This window comes from Rhamphochromis sp. 'chilingali', assembly GCF_963969265.1.
Source record: "Rhamphochromis sp. 'chilingali' genome assembly, chromosome: 1".
Lineage (NCBI taxonomy): Eukaryota > Metazoa > Chordata > Actinopteri > Cichliformes > Cichlidae > Rhamphochromis > Rhamphochromis sp. 'chilingali'.
In genome coordinates this window covers 33,307,280-33,331,972 of record NC_137929.1, presented here as the reverse complement: position 1 = coordinate 33,331,972, position 24,693 = coordinate 33,307,280, and the positions used below count along the sequence as shown (strand labels likewise).

General features: G+C 40.3%; 1 protein-coding gene across 1 annotated transcript in view; it reads right to left on the bottom strand.

Moving 5' to 3' along the window:
- arap2 (ArfGAP with RhoGAP domain, ankyrin repeat and PH domain 2) overlaps positions 1-24,693 on the bottom strand; it is a 176,588-nt gene that overhangs the window by 37,441 nt on the left and 114,454 nt on the right. Inside the window, exons 16-20 of the mRNA XM_080874158.1 lie at positions 19,639-19,783; positions 12,404-12,506; positions 11,465-11,663; positions 1,335-1,398; positions 603-766 (exon numbers count right to left, since the gene is read on the bottom strand). Of these exons, the coding sequence (XP_080730284.1) occupies positions 603-766; positions 1,335-1,398; positions 11,465-11,663; positions 12,404-12,506; positions 19,639-19,783 (675 nt within the window). The remainder of the gene's footprint in view (positions 1-602; positions 767-1,334; positions 1,399-11,464; positions 11,664-12,403; positions 12,507-19,638; positions 19,784-24,693) is intronic.

The following is a 24,693-nucleotide window of genomic DNA, read 5'->3' as shown; positions in this document are numbered from 1 at the left end:
TGCCGTGTAGCATCTGCAAGAGAAAATGACAGCATGTAGATTTTCTATATGACAGGATGCATTTATAGAAAAGTAAGCAGCCTTATGGACAGTGTGACTTGTAGGATTTAACAACGTTGCATAAGCACATTTGAATCTAAATTGCAGGTGGAATAAAATTGTCAGTGCAAGGTATATTAACCTTCTGTGCCATTTCACAGTCTCACTCAGAGTTAACTTTTATTCCAATCCCTCATTATACAGCACACTACTTACCGTGACACTGTAAAAGTCCACAGTTACCATACATTAACCAAGCCAGGACTCTGTATGATGCAGTTTCTAACTTTGTATGGAGCGTTCCTCTGATTAACAGCAGAGTGCAGTTGTGCTACATTTATTTTCCACACTTCTAAAACTGTTTTTTTAAAAGGGAAGAGATAGGATAATGGCAGCGCATTGCCAGACAACATTAGAAAGCATGAAACTCTCATCGCAACACAGTGCACTGGATGAATCAGCTGCTCAAGGGGAAATCATAATAATAGTAATGCAGAACTTTCTTTTTTCAAATTAAAGAAAAACAACAAACTCTTTTAGCTGAGAGATACAATGTAGCTCACCATACTGAGTGACAAAAGCAATGCAGCTGTCGACTATAATAGGAACACCGTTTTTAGTCAGCTGTTGGTCGCCGAGCGCATTGCCGTCTGTGCCAGCAGCCAGTTTGATAGCAGAGTGCCACACGGTGAAATCCATCTTGTTGAAGCCATGAATGTAAACTGTTCTATTTATATATATGTGAAAAAAGAGAGACAGAAACACAGTAATTACTGGTGAAGAATGCCATCCTGTGATTTGCCCGTACAACACGGCGCTTCCTATTCGATGACCTTAAGTTCATATATTTAGAAACGCGCTGCTAAGTCATTAAATTAACAACCGACATGATTAAAGGAATCCAAAGAGCTTCTACAGAACACACGTCTATAAACAACCGCTGGTTTCCCAGTAGGTTTGATCAAAAAAAAAAAGAAAGAAAGAAAGAAAAAAAACATACAAACAAACAGCAATTAAAGACAAAGTTTTATTGCACAACGCTAAAAGCGAGACTAAACTGGTTGGCTTGTGCGAGGCCTGCGATGCTATGTGCCATCTCACACCTTCTCTCTAACTGAGGCGAGGTTTTAATTACCTTGGATGGTTACAGTAGGTAAGGTGCATTTGGACTAACAAGACAAAAGGCTGAGTTGAAGCTAACAGGACCGCATAAAGCATATTGTTGCTGTATTGCTAATACAGTTCCAATTAGCACAGGCTTTTTTCCTCTCCCTCTCCCCCCCTTAGAGACATACCTTCCACACGCCACCATCAGCAGGACTTGGATCTTGTCCTCACCCTCAGTATGTGTGGAGACAGCTGGAGTGGGGTTAAAAAAAAACGCAACAAGGTTTAGAAAATGCAGGCATACATTCAAATGAGCAACATCTTTAGAATTATTTGATCTCACTCCAAAGCCTGAGAAAACTTTCGCCATGGAACTTGAGAGGTGATGCATTCATTCATCGGCTCTTAAGTATACATTTGCTGTTTAAATCAGTTAAATAACACCCTGCTAAAATATATCTAGACATATCTGACTGGGCTTTTCAAAGGTGTAGGTATACACTGGGAAAATGAGATAAGTGAGAAAACAGTGCAGTGATGGAAAATGCCAAATGCATTGGAGTTAATAGCGTTTCCTTGTTGTAATGGGAAACATGATTTCAGGCTGTGTGCGAGCGTCTGACGGCCGAGTTAAACAAGCGAGGGAAGTGGGGCGTAAACACTGGTTTCATTTGTCATCAAGGTTTACATAAATTTGGTTGAAATGCAACTAAACAAGATTGCACTGTGCGCAGTATTTAAGACATCAAATAAAAGACAGAAAGGAAAGGAAAACAGATACAAGGTTACTGGCATTCCTCTTTTGCAGAATCAATCTTTTGAAATCGGAATAAGAGTGTATGATCCACAGAAACTGGGCTCAGGGACTCGAGCGCTCTGCCATAATCTCTTCTGGGGCTTCAAACAGCTGCTTGGATCATAGCAACAATCACACGCAGCAGAGAAAGTACAAAAAAAGATATGAGGCTCTGCACAAATCTCCTAGCAACAACATCTGGCACTTTCATCACACTCGAGCACTGGTTGTGCTCACATATATAGACAGAAAGATACAAAATCGAAAAAAGAAGCAGGACTTCACCTTAAAGAACTGTTGAATTTTGGAGATTGGTCTGTACCTCAGTAGAAACACTTGCTATACAATTACATGCTTTGTTACAGAAGATTAAAAATCGGGGGGAAATGAGTGTTTTCGCTTCGTTTCTCCTCACAGAGACAAATCCTGTGTAGAAATCTAGTAAGTAACAGTAAAAATAGCAGCGCTGGCCCCAAACAGCCAATCAGATGGTCAAAATTTTGTGTGTAGTTGAAATTCAGTTTCTATAGTGTGGTGGTGGGCATATCTACTCATTACTAAAGTACAGATGGATATAAGAGTGTATTTGGTTTCTTCTTGGCTGACTGTATCCATAAAAAAGCTATCCTATACGTGTGCTATAGCTTGTAACAGCAGGGATGTGGCACTCAAAGTGTCCTGCATAGAAATATATAGGAGAATCCATAGTTTACCAACTTATTTAAATATTATTTACTTAAAACCACAGTTACTAAGGCCTAGACACCAGCTGGTGACCACCTAGAAAAATCTGATCACTAAACATATACATTGCCCAACCAATTGGTGGGTGGTTAGTGGGTGTCGCCATGGAAGATGCTAGCTTATCTGTAAAATAAAGTATAATGCAAACTGGAAACGGATAATTTTCGACACAAGTAAAACGTATTGCTGCTACCAAAACATTTGAAAAAGTGCAATTTCTCTATGGTAAATGAAGTGGTTCTTATATAGCGCTTTTCTACTCTGAGCACTCAAAGCGCTTTACACACCTTGCCTATGAAGGTAAATGTTCTCCGTTTCCTGTTTGCATTGTATTTTTCACTACTAGTTGGCAAGTAATTTGCGAGTGTTTGCAGACTAGCTGAGATCTTCCATGCAAACTATTGGTGACCGCGGCAACCTACTGAGGACCAAAAAAAATCACAAGGTTTTCAGTACAGCGCTGTGCACTTCTGTGTGACCAGTTTCATGCTAGCGACTGCAAGCAATCAGTCGCTAACTGGTCAGGAAATATACATGTTTACCAAGTGACCAGTCTCTACCAGGCCTGTGTTAAAAGGGCAGCAACCTCTGGCAATGACTCATTTTTCCCTAACTACCGGTTGTTGCCAGATGGTCCCCAACAAGACTAGTTCTCTGTGATTGAGGACTGAGGTACATGATTTGAGCCTGACCAATTTATCAGCAGGCTGCTGTTATTGCTATTACTTTCTATTGGCCAATTTGAAAGTGAAAGTTTTAAAAGTAAAGAGCTTCTGTTATGTGTTGATGTTGCATAGTTTGCCCACCGGAGGGCACTGTGTAACACATGTTTTTGGAACACCACAAACACGGTAAGCAGCAAAATCAGGCAAAGCATACACAAGTATATAAATAACATATACGTTTTATGAAAATCCATAGATACTTTGGAGTATTGGATTTTTAATTAATCAAAAATCAATCATTGTATTTATTTAGGACTCTGGTAGAATAAGCTAAGGGTGATGGACTGGTTGGCACACAATGTTAAGTTAATGCTGTGTACACAGAGGAGGAACATCATTTGGAAGATAAACACTTTCAAACTGCGTTTTGTGGGAAGGTTTTTGCATCCCAGTGACCTCTGAAATAAAACTTATGGCTCTCGCCTCATTGATTTAGGCAGGAGCTCGGTCCTAAAATAACTGTTCGATGGCAATAAGCTGGCTGCTGACGGGAAAGACGTGCTTCTACAAGGACTGCTGGTTACTTTAACTCAACTTTAGAGTGTCCTTCACACTTTGTTTCTCCAGGATTAAACAAACAAGATATAATCTATAAATTGGAAAGCTATACAAGTCGAGTTATATTGATTTTCTACCTTTTTCTACCCTTTGCTTTCAGTCGTGCTAAAACTAACCCCACTATTAATCTGGTTCAGTCAGACTCTCGGTACCCTGAGGGGAAAAAAATAAGAATTCCTATGTGTGTAGTTTATTCTTTGTGTGAAATATCCATAACTGTCATTACTTTAGAGTGACAAGAAAAAAACTTTTCAATTTCCTCTACTGAATATTTAACAGACTGATCAATAATCTGTACAGACACAATTCAATTTGTTGGCACAAGCGAGATAGACGACTGGTAAAAGCATTACACATCACAGTGTTATTTTGGCTAGCAAATCCTTTGTACTCGTATAGGCCTTTGTATGTTGAGCTAAACAGCAAAAACTATTAATCCCCAAAAGTCTCTCTTAACAAGTAATTTGCTTTTTATTTTCTTTGGCAGATTTTCAAGGGCGCAGTGTTTCATTCTGATCCAAGCAACAAAAGGGGAAAGCAAAGAACTTCAGAGACTGATATTGACTTGAGAGAGGTTTATTAACAGTGTTATCAGGTAAATGTAAAACACTTGTCATAGCCGTTTGAACAAACACACAGCAATCCTCTTTTATCCATCTTACAGCTCAGTTGGAAATGTTTTATTACTTAATATGTTTGTGTGATAAGGAACTAATTCTGCGGCCTTGTTCTCTCTTTAATTTGCGCTGAGCTTCCTGGAGGAAATTTTCATTAAGTTTTTGTTCACAAAATGTGAGCAATTTTAAATCCACATTTCCATTAGCGCATTTTGATTCCCCTTTTTATTTTTACAAGTATTATGTGATAAGCTCACAATATGACCGTCCCACCTCTGCAGGGCTTCGGGTCTGATTACACACGGTGGTGTTTTAGGAACTGAGCTGTCAGTAAATACAACTGGAAAGAAAGAAAGTGGATTGTTTTTATTTTTTCCCTGTACTTGCAACTCCTGCTGGTTGTCTATGGCATGGAAAGATACTGTAAATAAAAGTCTGTTTGTCAGACTATTTATATGTTTTAGAAAAATGACTCATCTCAGTCATACAATAAAAGATGAGCATAGCTATCATGAATCAGACTGTAGGATTGATAACACTGCATGCTTATTGGCTAATGACTTGCAATTGACAAGTTGGTAGCCACTGATCTCGACTTATCTTCTTTCTGACTCAAATACTGACCAACACTTAAAAATTAACTTTATGTTTTATTCAATATGAACTGTAAACGACTCAAATCATCAGGATCGTGTTTACTGAGCTCACTAAGCAAGAGAGTAGAGGGCCCTTTTTCCATATACTTCTATGCAGCCAAAAGGCTTTGCAACTAGAGTTGTCGCCCCCTGCTGACCATTAAAAAAATGCAGGTTTAAGGGACTTCCACAAGCTATATTCATCTTTTTTACTGTCTGTGTCTCAATCACTGTTATAGCATACAGATATTCATTTTGAAAAATATGGAACTATTTACAGTAGAGCTGGGCGATAGAACGATAACGATATGTATCGCGATATAACTTTTACTCGATAGAGAAATTAAGCTATCGCGATAGACCTCGCCGCTCTTGTCCTCTTAAAAAAAAAAAAAAGGTCAGCCGATCCAAATTCAGTAGCGCAGAGCCGAACCAATCACAGCCGCAGCGTCACGTCGCGTGACTTGTTACGTACAGCACAAGTGCCAAGCCGCACGTGTGTTTGTTTGGGAAGCAGCCAGCGCGTAATGGAGGAAATGAGTGTGCCGACTAGAAAAATCAACCGAGCGTGACCGAAGAGAAAACAGATGATGGTTCCAATGCCGGAGAGATTGTCGAACGGAAGAGCCATAGAAGTTCCATAGTGTGAAGGTATTTCGGCTATTTCAAGTCTGACAAAAAACAGAGTAGCGTGCACTGTAAATTGTGCCGAAAGCAAGTCTGGAAATACAATAAACTGGTGCATGCGTCACACTGTGCGCCACGTTATTGTTTCGGTGAAATGAATTTCTACAATACTGTTACTGTTAATTCTACTCTCTGCAGTGTTTAAATGCTTACATATACACACAGTTACTGTCCCTCCACACATACGACTCGGTTCTGCTTCTATGCCCCAGCTTTGTTTACTTTTTCCCACATTTCTGCACGGTTAGGAATCTAGCGCCACCTGCTGCTTTGGCATGTTCATAGCAGCGTTTTCCTTCATTTCTCCCTTTATGTGTGGACGGGATTATTTTGTAAAACGAAAACGGAAAATCTCAGTTTTCAAAAATACCCGTGTACGTGTGGACGTAGCCTCAGTCTCTGACTGGAAGCGCTAATTCGTCATTCGGCTTTTGTCAGACTAAAGTAACTGTTAAAACTGTTTGAAAAGCTCAGCTATACAACAAGGAGAGATTGAGAATTTCTTTTTAGTTCTCAGTTTATTTGATATTGACAAAAGTTAGTCAGTTTTGTCTGTTCTTCTGTAAAACAAACTAAGATTTATTTTTAGAATTAATATTTTGTTTCTAAGTGGAATTGACAATTTAGTCTGTTTCGTTTGTTCTATTTTGAAACTTAAACGCTTTAGCGGCTGCCTTTTGTGTAGTTTGCAATATTTGCCTTTATTTATCTGAAAAAGTCTCATGTTCCTTAAGTACATCTACCCTGTTGAACTTATTATGGGAAATAAATATTTAAAAACAAGCTGCTGATTATTTCACATTTTACTTGTGAGCAACGGCACATTTAAATCTTACAAATATAGTTATTTGGCTTATATCGTGATAGATATCGTTATCGCCTGAAATGAAAAAAACATATCGTGATATGAAAAAATCTCATATCGCCCAGCTCTAATTTACAGTAAAGACAATAAAGCGGGGTATTATTTGGGGTGTGGTTACTTTGTGATCGGCAGGTACCTACTGTGTGACTGTGCAATATGTATGATTTCTGTGTTTGGTTTACTTATCACACGTGATGGCCAGTTTCAATTTCTTCAGTCGATTTAAAGGTCACTTTTACTGGCTACTAAAAAAAAGGTTCACAATTTTATGACGCTTGTCACACCGGCAAAAAAGGTTTGCGATATCCCTGCAAGTAGGAAAACCAGTGGTCAACAAGCGATTGCACTCATTTGTGGTATTTGGCAGTTGCACAGGTTACTTGGTGGGAGGCAACCTGTCTCCAACCAATCACAGCCTGACTCAAACTGACTGCAATCACTTTCAGACAGATTAGCAAAGGTTTGCTAATATTTGAAGTCTAATTTATAAACACAAATAGATTTGCCAACACGTTGACAGCAACTTAGTCAGACTACACCGAGAAGTGCAAGTCGTCTGCAACTGGTCTCTTTGAAATGGCAGACCTGACTAACTTGTCTGCCAAGTGGTCGTAATCTGGTTATGTTCCTATAAAAACAAGACTGTGTCATGATGTTTTGGCACCATTTGTATCTTGTTATCTGTAAGCACCCTATAAGCAATCTTGTGTATATGTTATTACAAATTGAGCTCTAAAGTGCTACAAGAGGTTAAAGAAATTCCAGGGAGGACCTTCATCAATGTATCTGGAAAAGTGGACTTACATGGTATTCCCCATTTTCCATAACAGCACCTTCAAACTTACTGATACTGTTCAGAAAAATCAAATGACATATAACATATTAATGTAACGTTGTAGCATGTCATTAAGAGAAAAATTCTAGTCTAATCCGAATTGGCTATTTCTAACGTTAGCATCCATTTAAAGATGAATTATCAGCGACGTGTTAGCTGTGACCGGCGATTGTTACATATCTTAAAAATGAGTTTTTTAAAAATCTAATTTTGCCTTAAACAAACCTCATTGTGGACACATTTTAAATGTGACTGCCAAATATGCTGGACAGCAGTCTTGTGCTGATGCCTATCTCAAACTTTAGATGATTGAGCAGAGCAGTGGGATTAACTTCCTTTTTTTCTATTTAGGCCAGTGCCGATAGAGAAATCCACTGAGAAAAATCGCACTGAATGAGTTTAAACTTAATGTGCTTATCTTGTTTGAAAACCTTTCATTTCACAAAGTTCTGGGTGGGAAGGCTGATTTGTGCACCGTGACAGGTTAATGATTATCGAGCTCTATCTGTCATTTTCTCCTCATTTTACTTTGCTTCTTGTTATTTGTGCCGCAGATATCTTGACACAAGACATCACAAAAAGATCAATCTCCTCTCAAGTACACAGCTGAGCCCCCGGGAAGCCGTTTTAAGACGTATTGCACTCTCATTCTTTTGGGGATATGATTCTTTTTTGTTGCTGTTAACAAGTTACAAGTGCTTCATAGCCAAGAGAAATGAATACTGAATAACTAGCAAGGATCAATAAATCATTATGTTTAGTCATTGGGCTGAATAGAGAATAAATGACAGTCGAGGCAATTAAGAATAAGACGAATAAAAGACAAAAATTAAGGCTTGTGCTTTATCGTCAGTGGGAAATCTTTTTTAAATGCATTTTAGAGGTGACTGGAATGATTATAACTCTGGCAGCCAGATGCAAAAAAAAGAAAGAAAACATTCTCAGACATCACAGTTGCAAATAAAACTGATGCAGTCTGAGGTGAACCGTGCTGGAAACATGTTTTGTTTTTGTTTTTTTAATTGAAAAGTGTATTTATTTAATCCCCGAGTGTTACACAGGGGCACCTTTCATGCGGTGGTGTCACTGTAGAGAAAATAACAGTTAATCCCATGTCACAGACTGTGAATCCTAAAGGGATCCTTTCAGTGCTCCAGAACCTACCATCCCCTGACAAAACACAGTCCCTTCTGGCGCTAACGGCTCCCCGGCTGTGACAAATATGGTTTGAGAAAGCCGGGAATAAAAATGAACACCACTGCAGTTCTTTATCCCGCCCCAGGTGAGAAGATGGGGCGGCGCTCTGCGCGATTTGATCCATGTCGAGCTGTAAGTGGATTAAAAAGATCCATTGATTCTCCCCTCCTTCTGTTCGCACATCACACTGGTGCAATTCATTGAAATGTTCCAAAATCTTTATTATCTGCCAAACTATACGTGAACTTTTGAGCCTTCCACGCTGACTGGCAGCCACTCCGCACCGACTGTCCTTTAAATAACTTTGCCAATTTTGCCAGAAATGAGAACATATTGGCAAAATTCGTGTAAGTGGGCTGTGGGAACAGTGCTACCGTGACACCCTCATACTGTGAACATTATGTGGCTTTTTGAAAGCAATGAATTCTTCTTCTTCTAAAAAAAAAAAAAAAAAAGATCATGTTTTCATAAAAGATTTTGTTAGCAGCTCTGGGGAAGCCGAATCTCATCTGAATGACGATTGCCTGTCGATGCATTAGGTAATATTGACATTTACTGACCTCACTCTACCGGAGGAGCTTCTTATTCTCTCCTCTGCTCCTCCTCTCCGAGCTTGTCTTTTCTTTTTCTTCTTTTTCATATTATGGAAAACTAAGTTAGTCAGATAGAGGAGTGAGATTCAGCTGAAATGTGTAATGGTGTGAGAAGCTGAAATGTCTTTGCATCCTCCGACATCATTAAGTAGGTATAAATGCAAGCAGTAAGAGGGTGTTATGGATTGGTAGTTTTTTTGGAAATTACAGAGAGTATATGAAAATAGAGCGAATGCTACAAAGCCACAAATCTCAGCACATTCATCATGAAGTTACAGCAATTGACCACTTATTTATTGCCTATTAGAGGCCCACCAGAAGCTTTTTAAGGGATTGTTTGCTCATGTAGACTGTGGCAATTTAGGGAAAGCTGAGGTATACAGTTTGTGTTAACTAAGAGAGCAATATAACTTTTACTATTTAGGTTCAAATAAATTTTATGTGTACATAAATCAGTAATGGGTTTTCTTTTAAAGGCAGTCAGGATTAAAGTTTGGGGGTTTTATAGTAATTCAAATAAGTCCCACGATCCCCCTCAATTTTTCCTCTGCATGAGTTCCAGATTGCTGAAGTCCAGGGAAGATTTTGTCAGTGCCAACTGGGAGCACCTGGACCCTATGTTCCCAAACTGTAAAAATGTTGTTGCCACGTCTTTTTGTCTTTCACTCACCTGCCTGTCTGCTAGCATGCTAGTAGTCATACATGTCCATACCACTGATCCCACCAGTTTCCACATCTAATTAGATTTGCATTTAATGTAGCCAAGTTTTTTTTTAAAGTTACTTTGTTGAAATGCAAATAGTGTGCCAAGCCTTTTTGTTGCAGCCTTACGAGTTAGGCAGTGACAAACTGGGGGCTCGTCCGGGATTCAGACACGGGACCTCTCATGTTTAAACTGAGAATCATGTCTCTGTACTAATCCTATAAGCTAAACTTGCAGTCATGTAAAAAAGAAAGTTTTTCAAATGAATCTCTGCAGTCCTGTGAAAGACGTACACCCTATGATTCAATAGTTTGATGAGCCAGCTTTAACAGCAATAACTTAAAGTAATGGTTTTCTGTATGACTTCTTATCATTATTTCACATCAGTGTGGAGGAATTTTGTCTCACTCTTCTTTATGCTGCTTCAATTCAATGAGGTCTGCAGACATTTTTTATATACAGCTCTGCTAATGTATTCAGTATTTTAATCAGGCTGAGGTGTGGACATAAACTGGGCTATTGCAACACCTTTTTCAGCCATTCTTCTGCAGATCTGCAGTTGTGCTCGGGATCATTTCCCTGTTGCATGACCCAGTTTCAGTCAAGCTTAAGGTGTCAGACAGACAGCCTCACATCTGACTCTCGAATACTTTGGTAAACAGAGGAGTTTTTGTCCAACTCAAGGACTACAAGGTGCCCACGTCCTGTGTCTTTTCCTCTTAATTCCTATGGAAGCAGTAAGGGTGTATGTCATTTTGCACAGAACCGCACAGCAGTCCTGTGCATGTGACTCCCCCCCCCCCCTTCCCCACATGATTATACTTGTATAATGCATTTTGTCTAATGAGTTTTTCATATGATTGCTTTACATGGTGTCGTTACTGTTAGGTGGCTGAGTTGGTGAATTTAAATATATGAATTCAAGTATGTGTGCAACAATCTGAATCTTGAAAGCAGTACACACACAGTAGTGCACACTTGTACTTCTGTGCAGTAAATGTGTCTCAATTCAAAACTGGAGAAAAGACAGTAACCTTGCTATTGATGTAATGCATTTTTTAATATACTTGGATAAGATGATTCATGGTTATTTGTCAAAAAGGAGAAGTAAAGCCAAGACTTTCAGGAGCCAAACTATGTTATCATGGACAAAAAGTTATTAGAGCAAAGTTTCTTCAACAAGACAGGGAGGGTCTGTCTATTAAATTCAAGTTTGCTGGACTTTCAGTCCTGATTATGCACCACTGAACCTACGTTGAGTTACAATATCTAACTTCTTATCTGGCTAATGATACAGACGGCAACTTCACTGAGCTCCCAGCATGAGCACACAGTGAGAGGCAGGGGGGGAAAAAATGCTTACTGAGTTCTTGCAGTTGCTTGAGTTGAAGTACTTCCTCCTCTCCCTCCTCCTCTCCTGAGCTGAAGTGCAGGGAAGAGCCTTCCAGCATAAACCAGCCCATCCTCCAGTAGTACAGGTCGTGACCTTCTTTGTAGTGGAGTCTGCCAATCAGTTCACTCTCTTTCCGCACTAGTCCCTCAACTTTAGGTGGGATGAAGCACTGCGGATCCGATAAGTAAACAAAAAGGAGTCTTATTTATTAGGAATGTCTATAATTAAAAACACTGGCAGCGGCCAGTGCTACCCCTCAGCCTCCTAGTACTTGCATTGTTATTGCAAAATATTACATTGACAAGATTTTCTGAAAACTTGACCACTGACCTCTAACCTTTGGGTCAAGGTCACTGAGATTCAATATTTTCTGAGATTTTTAGTGGATACACCTGTGTTATCAGTTTCAAAATCCTAGGTGACGTCCCTGTCAAGAAAGATACATCCATGATATAAATTTGAAACTTCTATGTTGCTTTGATCTCGACTGCCCGGCAGGGTGACAACAACAGCCTATTTTATTGTTTTGTTTTTTTTTTAAAATGTGAAACTAATAGCACAGCTGAAGCCTCATTTTCCTTAAACAGACACCCGTAGACACATTCACTGCTATTCTTTAGACACTGTTCTGTAATTTAAGCAGGAACACTCAACTGTGCCTAGGTCTAAAAACGAATTGATTAAAGATGCTGTGTGTTGCAGTGTCCCTGATTGGGTTTCCTGGGAGTTGAGGATAAAACAGGGACAGGTTTGTGTAGTGTTGAATGATTCTGTCAGTACGTGAGGGAAGGGAAAGAGAGACTACATCTCTTAATGAAATAAGCAAAGGTAGGTTGAGGCTCACTGAAGACACAAAGAAAATAATTGTTTACGAGTGTCATTGTGCACTGTATCTGCAAACTGTGTCACCTTTGTTAGCGCCTGAATCCAGTCATGCTGCGTTTCCTGTGTTTCCGCTCCGAAAATCAGCAGTCGCTCCGTCTGCAGGTACAGCTCCACGGTAAACACAGCCCTGCCAGAGATGCACAGCTCACTATCAGATACGAGGAAATGAGAACGGCCTAACAGACACACACAGAAAAACAGAAAACGGCTAACGAAGCATCCAAATCTAGCTTCAGTTTTCACGCGACCAATACATACGTTAAATCCAGGCAGATCTGCTGGGCAGCTTTCCTGAAGCAGCTGAGAGTTGAGTGCCTTTCTAAAGGCCACTTCTGTTTTACATTCCTCTACCAGATTTGTTTAAGAGTGGCGAGTTTGTTTATTCACCACTCCTATGGTGCTCTGGCACACACGTTCATTAGTATTTAGCCTCTATAATGTTCTATATGTGGGATCTTTGCTGTGCTCTCAGTGTCTCAGAGTTGTTGCAGAGACACACTGCCAATGTACAGATACCGGCCATTTCTTTATATTTTGTTAGCTTTTCTATGCATGAATGATTCAAAGGTCAGTTTTAAGTGGCTTAAAATACAAAATAAAAAAATCATTCCTCTATAAGTGGTTAGGTACAAGGACCGGAGCAAAAATGGGTTAAAAGAAAAAAAAGGAGAAAGTTTTCATTAATTTCAATGCATTAATTTAACATTGCCTTGTGGTGCTGTAATTCATTAAACCACATATAAAATTTCATGTTCCTGTCTAACAAAGCGGTCAAACAGAAACTGGTACAAATAAATACATTCCTTCAAAGAACCATTACTAATTGCAAACTGCAAAAACCATTAAAGTTGTTTTACTGCAAACTGGAAATGATTATCAAAAATGTTCACTACAGCACAGTTCAAGCAGACTTTGGCTCATGTGTGGCCTCTGTATTTAGTGTTTTTCCCACCATTCTATACTTTTAATGCGAAACACACTTTATGAGGCGTTATCCCACCTCACGTGTTGACACAAATGCCATCGGCAATCTGTAAATAAAGCAACAACAAAGAAGCCCCCCCCCCCCCCCCCCCTCTCGTATATCACAATCACAAGACTTAATTGGATTTCACCCACCAAGCTCGAATGTCTACATTAAGAGGACAGCTTTTATAAAATTAGGAGCAGTCGGTTGTTTTAACAACATTTAATAACAATAAGATTCTTGTTGTGATCACTGTACAGGTCTTTGCTTAAATGTGTTGCAGAGCAGATCATCGGTGGATATTCACCTGCCTGAAAACATATTTGAGCATAAAAATTGAAGGTGTGCGTGCACCAAACACGTGAAATGAAAAAAAGGAAAAAGAGAAAAAGAATAGGCAGTATGCACTCATCCATCCCCACACTCGCAGGTAAAACCCTTGCTGTCTGCAACCCAAAGGCAACTATTAATCTTTGTTGGTCTTTCTCTTCCTGTTGTTTCTGCCTCCATCTCCCTCAGTGAAGGTGCACGGGTCAGAGTATCACTCGCTTAATGGTCGGTACATACTGGCGAGCAGTAGTTCCCTTTCTATTGGTGCGCTACAACGAGGGCAGCTCTAAATGCTACAGCGACGGCTGTTTAAGGTGGCGTGTCGCTGGGGTCACGGCAGCGCCAAGCTGCTCGCTTCTAAAACGTGTCAGGGGAACAGGAGAGACATGGGTGTTTGTGCGCTCTTTGCGTGACCTGGCCCGCCCCCTTTCCCTGCAATCCCCCCCTGCTGCCTCCGCGCTGGGAGGCTTGCAGGTGCTTGTTAGAAAGGGGGTCCTAGAGGGAGTGGGAGGGAGAGAGCGGCGGGGGCGGGGTTACCTTGATCCGCTGGGGAAAATTCCTTTGTAAAGAAAGGACAAGAGAGAGATGAGAGATGAACGCTGCATCATGAGAGTCCCAGAGGGACGGAGCGGCTGAGGGGGAAGAGGAGAGAAAGAAACAGGAAGCAAACTAGAAGGAAGGAGAGACAGAAAGGTGTTGAAATAATGATGTGAGCAAGAACATGAGCTATAAGAAGCAAACATGGGTCACTGTTTTGTGTTGTACATGGCATCAGTTTGAAACGGTTTGTCCCCTATGGACCACCTCACGGATAAACTTTATCTGCACAACAGCAAACTACATGTAGTTATCAAACTTTATGCCTTTAAAAAAAGTTGATGTGGACACCAGTTTGGTGGGAGAAGTCAGCTTAAGGCAGTAAGATGGTTTCTGCCTTTATTAAACGGTGATCAGAATTCGGTCCTGCCTGCCCTGGTACAGGGTGCAGCATTTGTTCTCATGGAGCAGAGAGCTCTGCAGGGATATTTCTGTCCTTGCTGTTGTTTAAATTTAAATTTAGTTTGAAAGTTTAGCTGTTGTGTAACTTTCAGGCAGGGAAAAAGAGTCACTAGGTTGGTTATGCACTGTAACAAAGGACAAAAAAAAATGATACAGATCACAATCACGCTGCAGCAGGCGAGCGACACACGAGGTAACAAGCACACGACAACAATAGAAACACTAATTTTAGTAAAGAGTTTACTTTGAAGTCACTCATTTTCCTCTGTCCTGTAGTGGGATTTATTCATAGACTGCGAGATGACGTAACTTTGAGATTTCTTAAAAAGGGACCTGTTATGGTTACTTCCAACTCTATATTCCTTTTTTTAGTATCTGTGAGAGCAGCTTTGCATGATTCACAGTTCAAAATAATCCTCGTCTGTCCCATACTGGGCCCTGCTACAGCTTAGTTAGTTCATCCAGCGTCATCTACTTTTAGGCCATTGTTTGAACAGCAACTGTGTGGCCTTTTTCTCCTCACAGCCTGTGCTGTGTACCTGAAATACCCATATTGGAGATATCTGCACACTCTGGCTGTTTCGTTATAGCAGTCTGGACCTGCCTCACAGGGATTCCTTGCACATACACCATGTTTAATATTGTAACCGTCTATTATTCTAGCAATATATACACATATATACCAGAAAAAAGTAGTTAGCCCTATGCCCTCACAGCAAGAAGGTCACGGGTTCAAATCCATTGCTCTGGCGTTTGCATGTTCTCCTCGTGTTTGCGCTCCTACCTCTCAAAGTACATACACTTGCACATGGGGTTAGGCTAATTGGTGATTCTAAATTGCCCAAATGGTTGTCTGTCTCTCTTACCTATCCCTGCGACAGGCTGGTGACCCGTCCACACTGCACCCACCTTCCCCCCCTATGACAGCTGCGATAGGTTCTAGACCCCCATGTGACCCTGAATTGGATTAGCAGAAGAAAATAAATGGACAGAAATAAGAAAATGAACACATAATGACATTTAGTCTCTTGCTTTGTGATGGTTAAAGTGCAACCAAAGAGGTGATTTGGTTAGTTTACACCTCAGAAGAGTCTGAAGTCTGTCTTTTTATGTGAGCCTGAGCCTGACCATCTAGTCTTAGTGACACATATCAGTCAGTTTTATCTGAATATAGATATGGAGATGTTCAAAATGTTGTCCTAGATGTACAGCTGTCTGTCTGGTCCCACCACGTTTCCACAAGAGAAATTAAGGCACCTATGATACAAATGATGCAATTGTTAGCAGCCCAAGAAACTTTATTGCACGCCACGCTGTGCAGGACGGATCTGATAAACTTGGGTATGACATCAAGTTTGATGTACATGGACATTAGAATGATAATTCCCAGCTATGTCCTCCTGCGTGGGGACAAAACAGTTTTATAACACGCTTCTGCCGCCATAAATCAGCTATATTTCTTCTTTGTCTTTGTTATTTTGCATGTTTTACCTCAATCTACTCTGTCTGGCTTTTGTTTTGTTCGCACAATGATGCCACTGCTGCAAAGACCACAGCATCACCCTAAAGTTTGACCGTCAGTTTCCTCCTAGGTCGACCAGATGAAACCAGACGGAACCGCTCTCCCTGTGCAGCTCTGGAGGCATATCCAAAGATATGATTCTTCCACACTTCTCATCTTTTTATCCGGGACTCTTTAAGTAAGAATTTCAGTTCTACTACTTTGCACAGATGAAAATCAAATAAGGAACCCTCAATTTTCACGCGCATGCTGCCACCTTATCACAGCAATCAAAAGAGCTCTCTGTCCTTTATTGCACATGTGAAAACTCCATGATTAAGGAAATATTTCACACATTACTGTAAAAAGCTGACCCTTCTTATTAGAGACCAGATTTTTAAATTGGTTCAATTCAATTTTCAAGTAGGCTTCAATTACACACGTGCGTGCTATTTTAAGTATAAAAAACTACTTGTTAAAATAGTTTTTTATACTAAGAGTGAGTTAAGAAACACTTCCTCACAGAGGAAACCTGCTGTACAAGACTTACCTGTGTTTTAAATGTGCACAAACTTATCTACATGTATTTTTGTAGTTTTTTAGTTTCTCCTCAATGCTTTCGTGTACCTCGGAAAAGTCTAAACTCCCTGCCCTACATAGAAACCCCATGTCACTTGCAAAGTCGAAGTCTAAGCTCTTCCAAAAAGCTTGCGTGCGAGAGGAGGACATGATAACGAACATGACAGATAATGAAACCGCACCAAAAAGCAGCTAAAAAGGACGAAAAAGAAGCAGTTCCAGGGCTTTTAGCTAAATCTGAAGGTTGGAATCGACTTACAAATATTCTTGTCAGAACAGGCAGATGAGTAAGAAAATAATTTTTAGGCAAGGAGAAAAAAAAAATCAACTTATCACCAGCTAACATACTCCCTTTGCATTAATTCCTTAGGAGTGGATTTCTAATATTCATAAACTTTAGCCAACGTATGTTTTGGGGCTGCGCTATAATTCACGGTGTCCTCTGCCACGGTGAAATTACCCAAATGCCATGTTTAATGGAAATGACACCTACGGTCTCCTGCAGCACGGTGATAGGCTGCTGGTGGGAGTGTGTCATCTGCATACATTAATATTCATGAGCGGCAGACATTGGAGAGGTGAGACGTCCCGGCTCTCTCCGTGCACGGGCATGCTGGGAACGCTGGAAGTTGCAGGATTGAGACGGAGCGAGGCAGAGCTTAATCTAGTGAAACGCACGGCCATTATGAGCGCCAGCGACGGAGAAATAATAGCTGTTGCCGAGGTCACGCCGTGACCTGTAACTGAGATTTATGTGCAGGGCTAAAAATGGTGCAAGTCGATGCTGCTTTGTAGAAAACTCACCAAACACACACACGCATGATTATCAGTGTAACCTGTCACGGCAGTGTGTGTGTGTGTGTCCAGATCATTAAAAAAGGTCAAAGTTTTAGCAAGCCAGATGTGTCTCTAATGGCTGTATACATAACATTTACAAATAAAAGCATTGTTTACTCTTCATAACATCTGCTGCTATCATTAAGGACTTGGCTTATGCTTTAATCATAAGCAGTTATCAGACTCCGAGCTCGGGAACAGGGGGACAGGCACATGAACGCACATACAGGATGCAGTGGGAGTGTGACGCACGTGAGCGGGGACGTATGGGGACATCTGCTGATTCTTTTTTTGAGTGTTTGTACCACTTCCACAAGAAATAAATAAATAAGTAAATAAAAGTTTGTTGTCAAAGCAACTTTTTTTTGCTGTTTTTTGTGGTGTAGCTGCATCATAATCTGACTGAGGAGTGCTGAACGCAATCGGGGTGAGGTGGAACGGTAACACGAACACAGGAAGTGGCAGTTAAAACTGCATCCCCACCAAAGTAAATAGTAAACATAGCGCTCATAAAGCCCTGATGGTTCTGTAAAACTGAATAATGCTCAGTCTGAGGTTATGCTAATGAGACACACGACGAGGGGAAAGAAACAGAGCAGAAGCCTGGATATACATCCACGTCAAGCAGGCTGTGGTGCTGCAATAGATGAATAACACGTGCGGTAAAAATTATTTTAACCAATAAAAGAAATAAATTATTCAAAATGCCTTTTGTGTATGTGTGACACGTGTGTCCTTAAAGCAGATTTAACAATCACATAAATTATGATTTAGTAGAGAGGATGCAAATGAAGCATTTCAAAGCAGTTTAACTGCAGGGTTGTGCTGCGTATGCTTATGTACGAGGGATGTGCATGAATAAGAGTAAATTTAAATGTTGAGTGTTTATGAAAGCCTTATTACCTTGTTGATCTCCTGCAAAGTGTAATTTATGTGCGGTCCCCACATACTGGATTTAAATTAATGTTAAATGCTCGACATTAATAGCACAGCAGGGAAAGCTGTGAATATCTGGTATGACCAGGATGGGATGCGTGACTTGCAGAGGTGTCCCTGGCTCTAAATAATGGCACACAATAAAGACGGATTGGTGTGAAACATCGCAACAACTCTGAAGGTCATCGAAGGTTCGTAGAGATGCGCAAAGCCAGAAAAAGCTACAAACGCCTTTATGAAGACCAAAGTTTAAACCAACCCACAAAAACACAAATCATCTATAAGAAAATAGCTGGCATCATGCAAAGATCACACCAAGTGCAGAACGTTCAATCCTGAAAGTGGGCCAAGTGTAGAAACACAACATCTCTGCAGAAATCTCTAAATCTGCGTTTGTAGCTCCACTGTTAGAAAACACTGAATAAAAGTGATGCTAATGGAAGCATTGTCCCCCTCTGATATCTCAATTTGTTTCAAGTTGAAGGTTTAGGCAAAAATTTATAATGTTTTGTCTGAAAGCGGGGGGAAAAAACCCTGAAAAATGTAATTACAGCACGGGATAGAGCACAAGTAGAGGGCGCATCAAGGTTTGGGCTTTGCTTCACTACCTCGGAGCCTGGATAGATTCACTGAGGGAATGATAAATCCAAAATTGTACGAGGTGATTTTAAGGAAGAGTTTCATGGCAAAACTTAGAGGTTGGCTAATTTAGTAAGACAATGAGCCAATAAGAGCGAGGTTTAAAGAACTGTTACACTCTCATGGGCTACTATTGGACATGTGATGGTGTTTGTTGCTGCTCTGGGAGGTTTGAGGTTATTTAAGAGTTCTCTCTGGACAGCTCATATTGTGAGTTTAAAAAAATATCAATATGTTTAAGAAATACATTAAAAAAAACAAATGCTGGCACTGTCTTACACCCATATTAAAATAACAGCAGTAAAATAAGTTTGATGTTCATTTGAAAAGAATCAGTTCAAGCTTAGGGGAACACAAAAAGTTTTGAAATCTAGTCCGTGATTTGGACTGAAGTAATTTCCTGAAGCCTTTAGATTTTCTTCTTCATGTACTCACTTTCACTAATTAGTTGATTTGTGTGTGCATTCATACCCAGCTCCAGTCATCGTCTCTGTGTGGTTGACAGCCAGGCTAATGACTTCGGTGGCGTCCACCCTGCCAATGGCTGAAGGGCTTCGCTCGCTCTCATAGTAACTCAGGAAGCCGCCTTCCAAAGTACACCAACGGCGTGCCATGTCTGAAATTCACACATACACAGAAAGCAGCATTACAAATACTGTGTATAAGGACCGGCCACTTACGAACTTAGTCATCCATTGGTGCATTCCAATGATAGAAAAAAGGACGTAAGAAAGCTTCTGAAACTACTAATTAAACACTAGTTGAAACTTGTATTAAAGTGGTGACTGATAAAAACGCTGCTCTTTTGCTGCCGGAGTTCGCTTTGTTTTCAGCCTTTTGGTTGCTGTGGAAAAACGTGTACTACCTTCCCGGTTGGGGAGTGGTTACTGGAGGTTGCTGGCAGTCAGAATCAGAATCAGAAAAAGACAAACTTTATGAATCCCAGAGGGAAATGGAGTCAACTGGTAAAGTGAGTCGCAAAGATTGTTCTGGTGCTAGTGGATTGTTGCAGTCGCTGTTGCTTTGCGCTGAAAATACCAACTTATCTGCAAAAGCCTTGGTAACTACAAGCAGTGACAGTTTGCCTTCAAAGTTAAAGATATAGCTTACCGGCACAACTTTTCCTTTTAAGGCAAACAGTTGCCACTTCACGTTTCAGTACCATTCAGGAGTTGGTTAGCAAGGTTTTGCAGACAAGCTGGTGAACACAAGCAACAGTTTTCTGTGCCACACCATGTAACTTTTTGCAGTCAACTGCACCTACCGGCAGCAAGCAGCCTCCTGCAACCACTCGCCAACTGGTCAGGGAACGCACATTTTTCCCTAGCGACCAGTGGTTACCATGCGGTTGGCTGGGGCCTTAGCTATTTTATCATATACTGTTAAGGGGTTTGTCTGCATATACATTACAATATTCTGATCTATGCCTGATGCTTTTAACTGTTGCTCATCCATCACTACCTAAACTAAATAATGAGCTTCTAGGTGGGACCGTGTAATGTTTCTGAACAGTCACCATTGCTGTGGCCACAACAGTATGATCTTCATGAGCCAGTTCATGGTGCCAGCGGTGTTAATGCAAACAACCTGATGAAACAGTCATCATTGACAAAACTTCCCCCAACTGTGCACTTGCTGCTATAAGTCACATGCCTGATGTGAAAAAGTTATACTGACTATTGACTTCACCTGATCAATAGTCAGGTGAGCTCAGCAGTCAACTGACTATTGATCAGGTCCCAAAGCAGGAAAGGCCCTCACCAAGACTGAAGATTGAAAAATTCAACATCATAAACACATTAAGTCTTTATTGTTGGCTGAATAATGTATTTATCTGTTTATTTTTTGTATATAAATATGATTAGAGCTGAAATCAATCAACATCATTCACTGAGTTTGAGAAACACTGCGGTGCTTTACTTAACTTGCTAAAGTTTTACAGTGATTTTACTTTATGTTACAAAAGTAGGCTAACATGTTAAAAATGACTTATTTAATTAATTTACTTTCACTTTGAAATACAGTAATTAAATCACTCTATAGTGGTAAGGCTTTTCCCGCTTTATCTCAGTAAATAATAAAGACCTGGAAAACATGGTATTACAAAGGTACGGGGACCACGTCTTTGTCCACCTGAGGTTTGCTAGCACTGGCCATTTGGTAGCCAATGGATGCTTCTGATCCAAGCAAACAAAGTAAGAGGATGAATGTGTTTGTTTAATAACAAAAAACACACACACAATATGCATAACACAACTGTACTTATAACAATATAATCTTCATTATCTTTGGAGATATATTTCACACACAAACTTGATTCCACCTTGAGATAAATGTGTAGCTTGGACTCTTATTTGACCTCAATATGTTTATTATCTCTACTGTAAAATGTACATTTGCATTTTGATAGAACTGGATAAACTGTCTATTGTTTGTAAAGTCAGAAAAAGCCATTAATTAGAGGCAGTAATCTGAGTGATTGGCTTCGGGACAATTAGCACCACTCGAACCTTATTTAACTCAGCTAATGACTCTCTGCAAGCCGAAACAACACTTTCAAAAAAACTGTTTAAAAGTTCAGAGATTAGACGTTATTGCAGTTTTCACAGACAAACTGCAGCAGATGAGTAAATGTCACATGTCGCCTGCATACGCTCTCTTTGTGTGCAATTAACTCATAAACCAAACTAGTCAGATAATGGTACCACACCACCTACAAGTGGATATCCTTACACCATCATCTGATGTGCATGTTGTGGTTGTCAGCACACATGCCCCACCCACCTGCTGATCAGACCTTCTGTTTTTGGGAGGCAGCCAATAAGAAGAAAGTTAAGTTAAAGGAGCCTGAAGTGGCTTTTTTCAGGCACTGGAGGAACTGAGCAGCTGCACCAAGACCCAGTAATACTGTGATTCAAGCAAAGCTATTCTGCTCAAGTTAAATAAATCGTCTTCCTGCTGCTCTCCTTAGGGGTCACCTCAGAGGATCACCTGCCTCCGTCTCATCCTACCCTTGTGTCACACCAACCCTCTGCATGTCCTCCTTCCCTACATCCATGAGAGTCCTCTGTGGTTAAAGCACAACATTTTAAAAAGCCTTTCAGAAATGATGTAAGTTGAGTCCAAATTGGGCAGAAAGACTGTGGTCTCCATTTTTAAATGATCAAAAGTAGTTCTGGCATGGCGTGAGGAACATCTCACTGTTCAAAGCCAGATCTGCGTCCACGTGGCAGTTATTTAAGAAGACCGCACGTCAGTTTCAATAAAATATAATATACACAGCATGTGAGGGCATACGCACAAACGCATGCACGCAAAGATGTACACACTCTCAAAATTAGAACTGTTAAGAGACTCCAAGCAGCAAGCAGATTTCAATCAACAAACATGATCTCAGAGGAAAAGCTGGAAAACACACACAACATTGTCTTTCATGACTGTCTGACTGTGCGATTTACATAGCCAATGAGCATGAAGTTCATGAAAACATACCTAATTTTGGATTTTCAAAGTCACCGTGCCATCTGCTTTTTTGTTCCGCAACAAACATACACACTCACTCACACACACGCACGCACACACAAACAGCTTCCCACCCCACACCCCCTGTCGCTTGCGACTCCAAAGTTTCCACTGTATTCATCTCATGAATATGCTAATTGTGCATTCCACTGCCAACTGTGTGTGATGTTTCTGAAGGAACAGATATAGTTCCAATAAAAAGGAAGTGTCTACAACTGGCTGTTAAAAGAAAAAGGATGTGATAAGCATGGGAAAAGGAGGATGTCAGTTTTGCTCTATTCACCCTTGCACTGCCTCTCTTTGTGGCTCTTTCTGACTTTTCTTTGTGTCTTTTGTCTAAGAAAAAAAACTATTTGGACACAATTCTGTAAACAGCTTTAAAAATGCAGTGACTAATACCTAACTGCTTGCTGTGGCATTAAAAAAATACTTTTCTTTTGACCCCACTTCACTTCCAAGAAAAGAGTTATTCCAACAGCTAAAGATTCATCATCTCCATTTGAAAGCGACCAATTTCTATTTGTATGTAGGACACACACACACACACACACACACACACACACACACACACACACACACACACACACACACACACACACACACACACGTATATACATATACAGAGACACATACAGAGGGAGAGGCTGGAAGGACAGAGAGAAACAGAGACACTGGCCATTACCAGTCCAATCTATCTGACAGGACACAGTGTTGTCTTGGTGACGGAAAAGATTGCCATGCACTTCACTTTCGCTTCAAATGTGTCCCTGAATCACTAAGGTTTTGCAGAAAATGTCATGTCCATCATTTCTTAACAGAGAATAGCTAAGTCGTTGTTTCGTGCTACACTGCCTCTGTAATTTCGCCCTTCCTTCTCTCTGTCCTGTCCCTTATAGCTTATTAGCCGAAAAGTTTCCTTTGTACCACGTGAAACCTTTAGCACAATCATCCTCTTAAAAGGCACACTTGTTTTCTGAACTGAAGTCAGGTGCCATCATGAGCTCGCAGGAACGTGGCATGTTGGTAATTTTTTTTTTTTAAGTGTCTTTGTAATGGTTCATGTGGTGGTTATGTGGGAGTTTAGGTCATGTATGGACGAAAGTACTACTAAACATGGCACGCAGTACTGTGCTGCTCTTATAAATCATACTGCTCAGTAAGTTAATGTTGTTATCTGTAAGATATATGTATAAAATATACCCAGGAGGATCTGGTGTTGTTTAAAAGGCAAAGGTGGTACCTATTTGGTGCTGTCACGGTTCAGTTTACTGCATTTTACATGAGGCTAACTAATAAATAAACAAGTTTTCATGGCATTATTTTTTAAATCACCCTCACTTCACTTTTGCCCCCTGGAACTTTGTTGAACAGGCTGAACTCTCATGAATTTGCAGATTCCCGTCAAATTTTACGCCACAATCACCAGGCTGACATTTGGGGTTCACATTCAATGTCTCGACATCTGCTGAATGTCGTTCAGTCCAATTACAAATTTAGTGCAGACGTTCAGGTTTTGTTTTGTTTTTTTTGGTTAAATGTCTTTACGAAGGAAAAACTTCAAATTGTCAAAACAAAAAAAAATTGATCATCAAACAAGAAATGGGTTTGTTTGTTTTTTTAAATCTTCTTTGTGTTGCAGGCTTAACGGACAAGGTTACAGGAGGAGATGCTGACATGTGAAAACCAGTAAAAGAATGGCATATCTCTTCCATATAGGAATTGCTCCTAAACCTGGGAATCTGGGCCTCGACAGAGGGTAAGCGTTCACGTGGACACTCCATACAGCACCTTGAACGTCTTAAATATCCTCTCATTTCTCTAGATTTTGCTTCCTCGGAGTCAGACTTTGTTGTAATTTTTGAACATGGTCTACAGTAAGAGTTCTTTAGGCTTTCTGAAGGTTTTTAAAGTTTCAGCTCCTTTTTCACTCAGTCTTGCTTAACACTGACCTGTGAATCATTCAAGCATAAAACAACTCATAACTCAAGGGATGAACTGGCATTG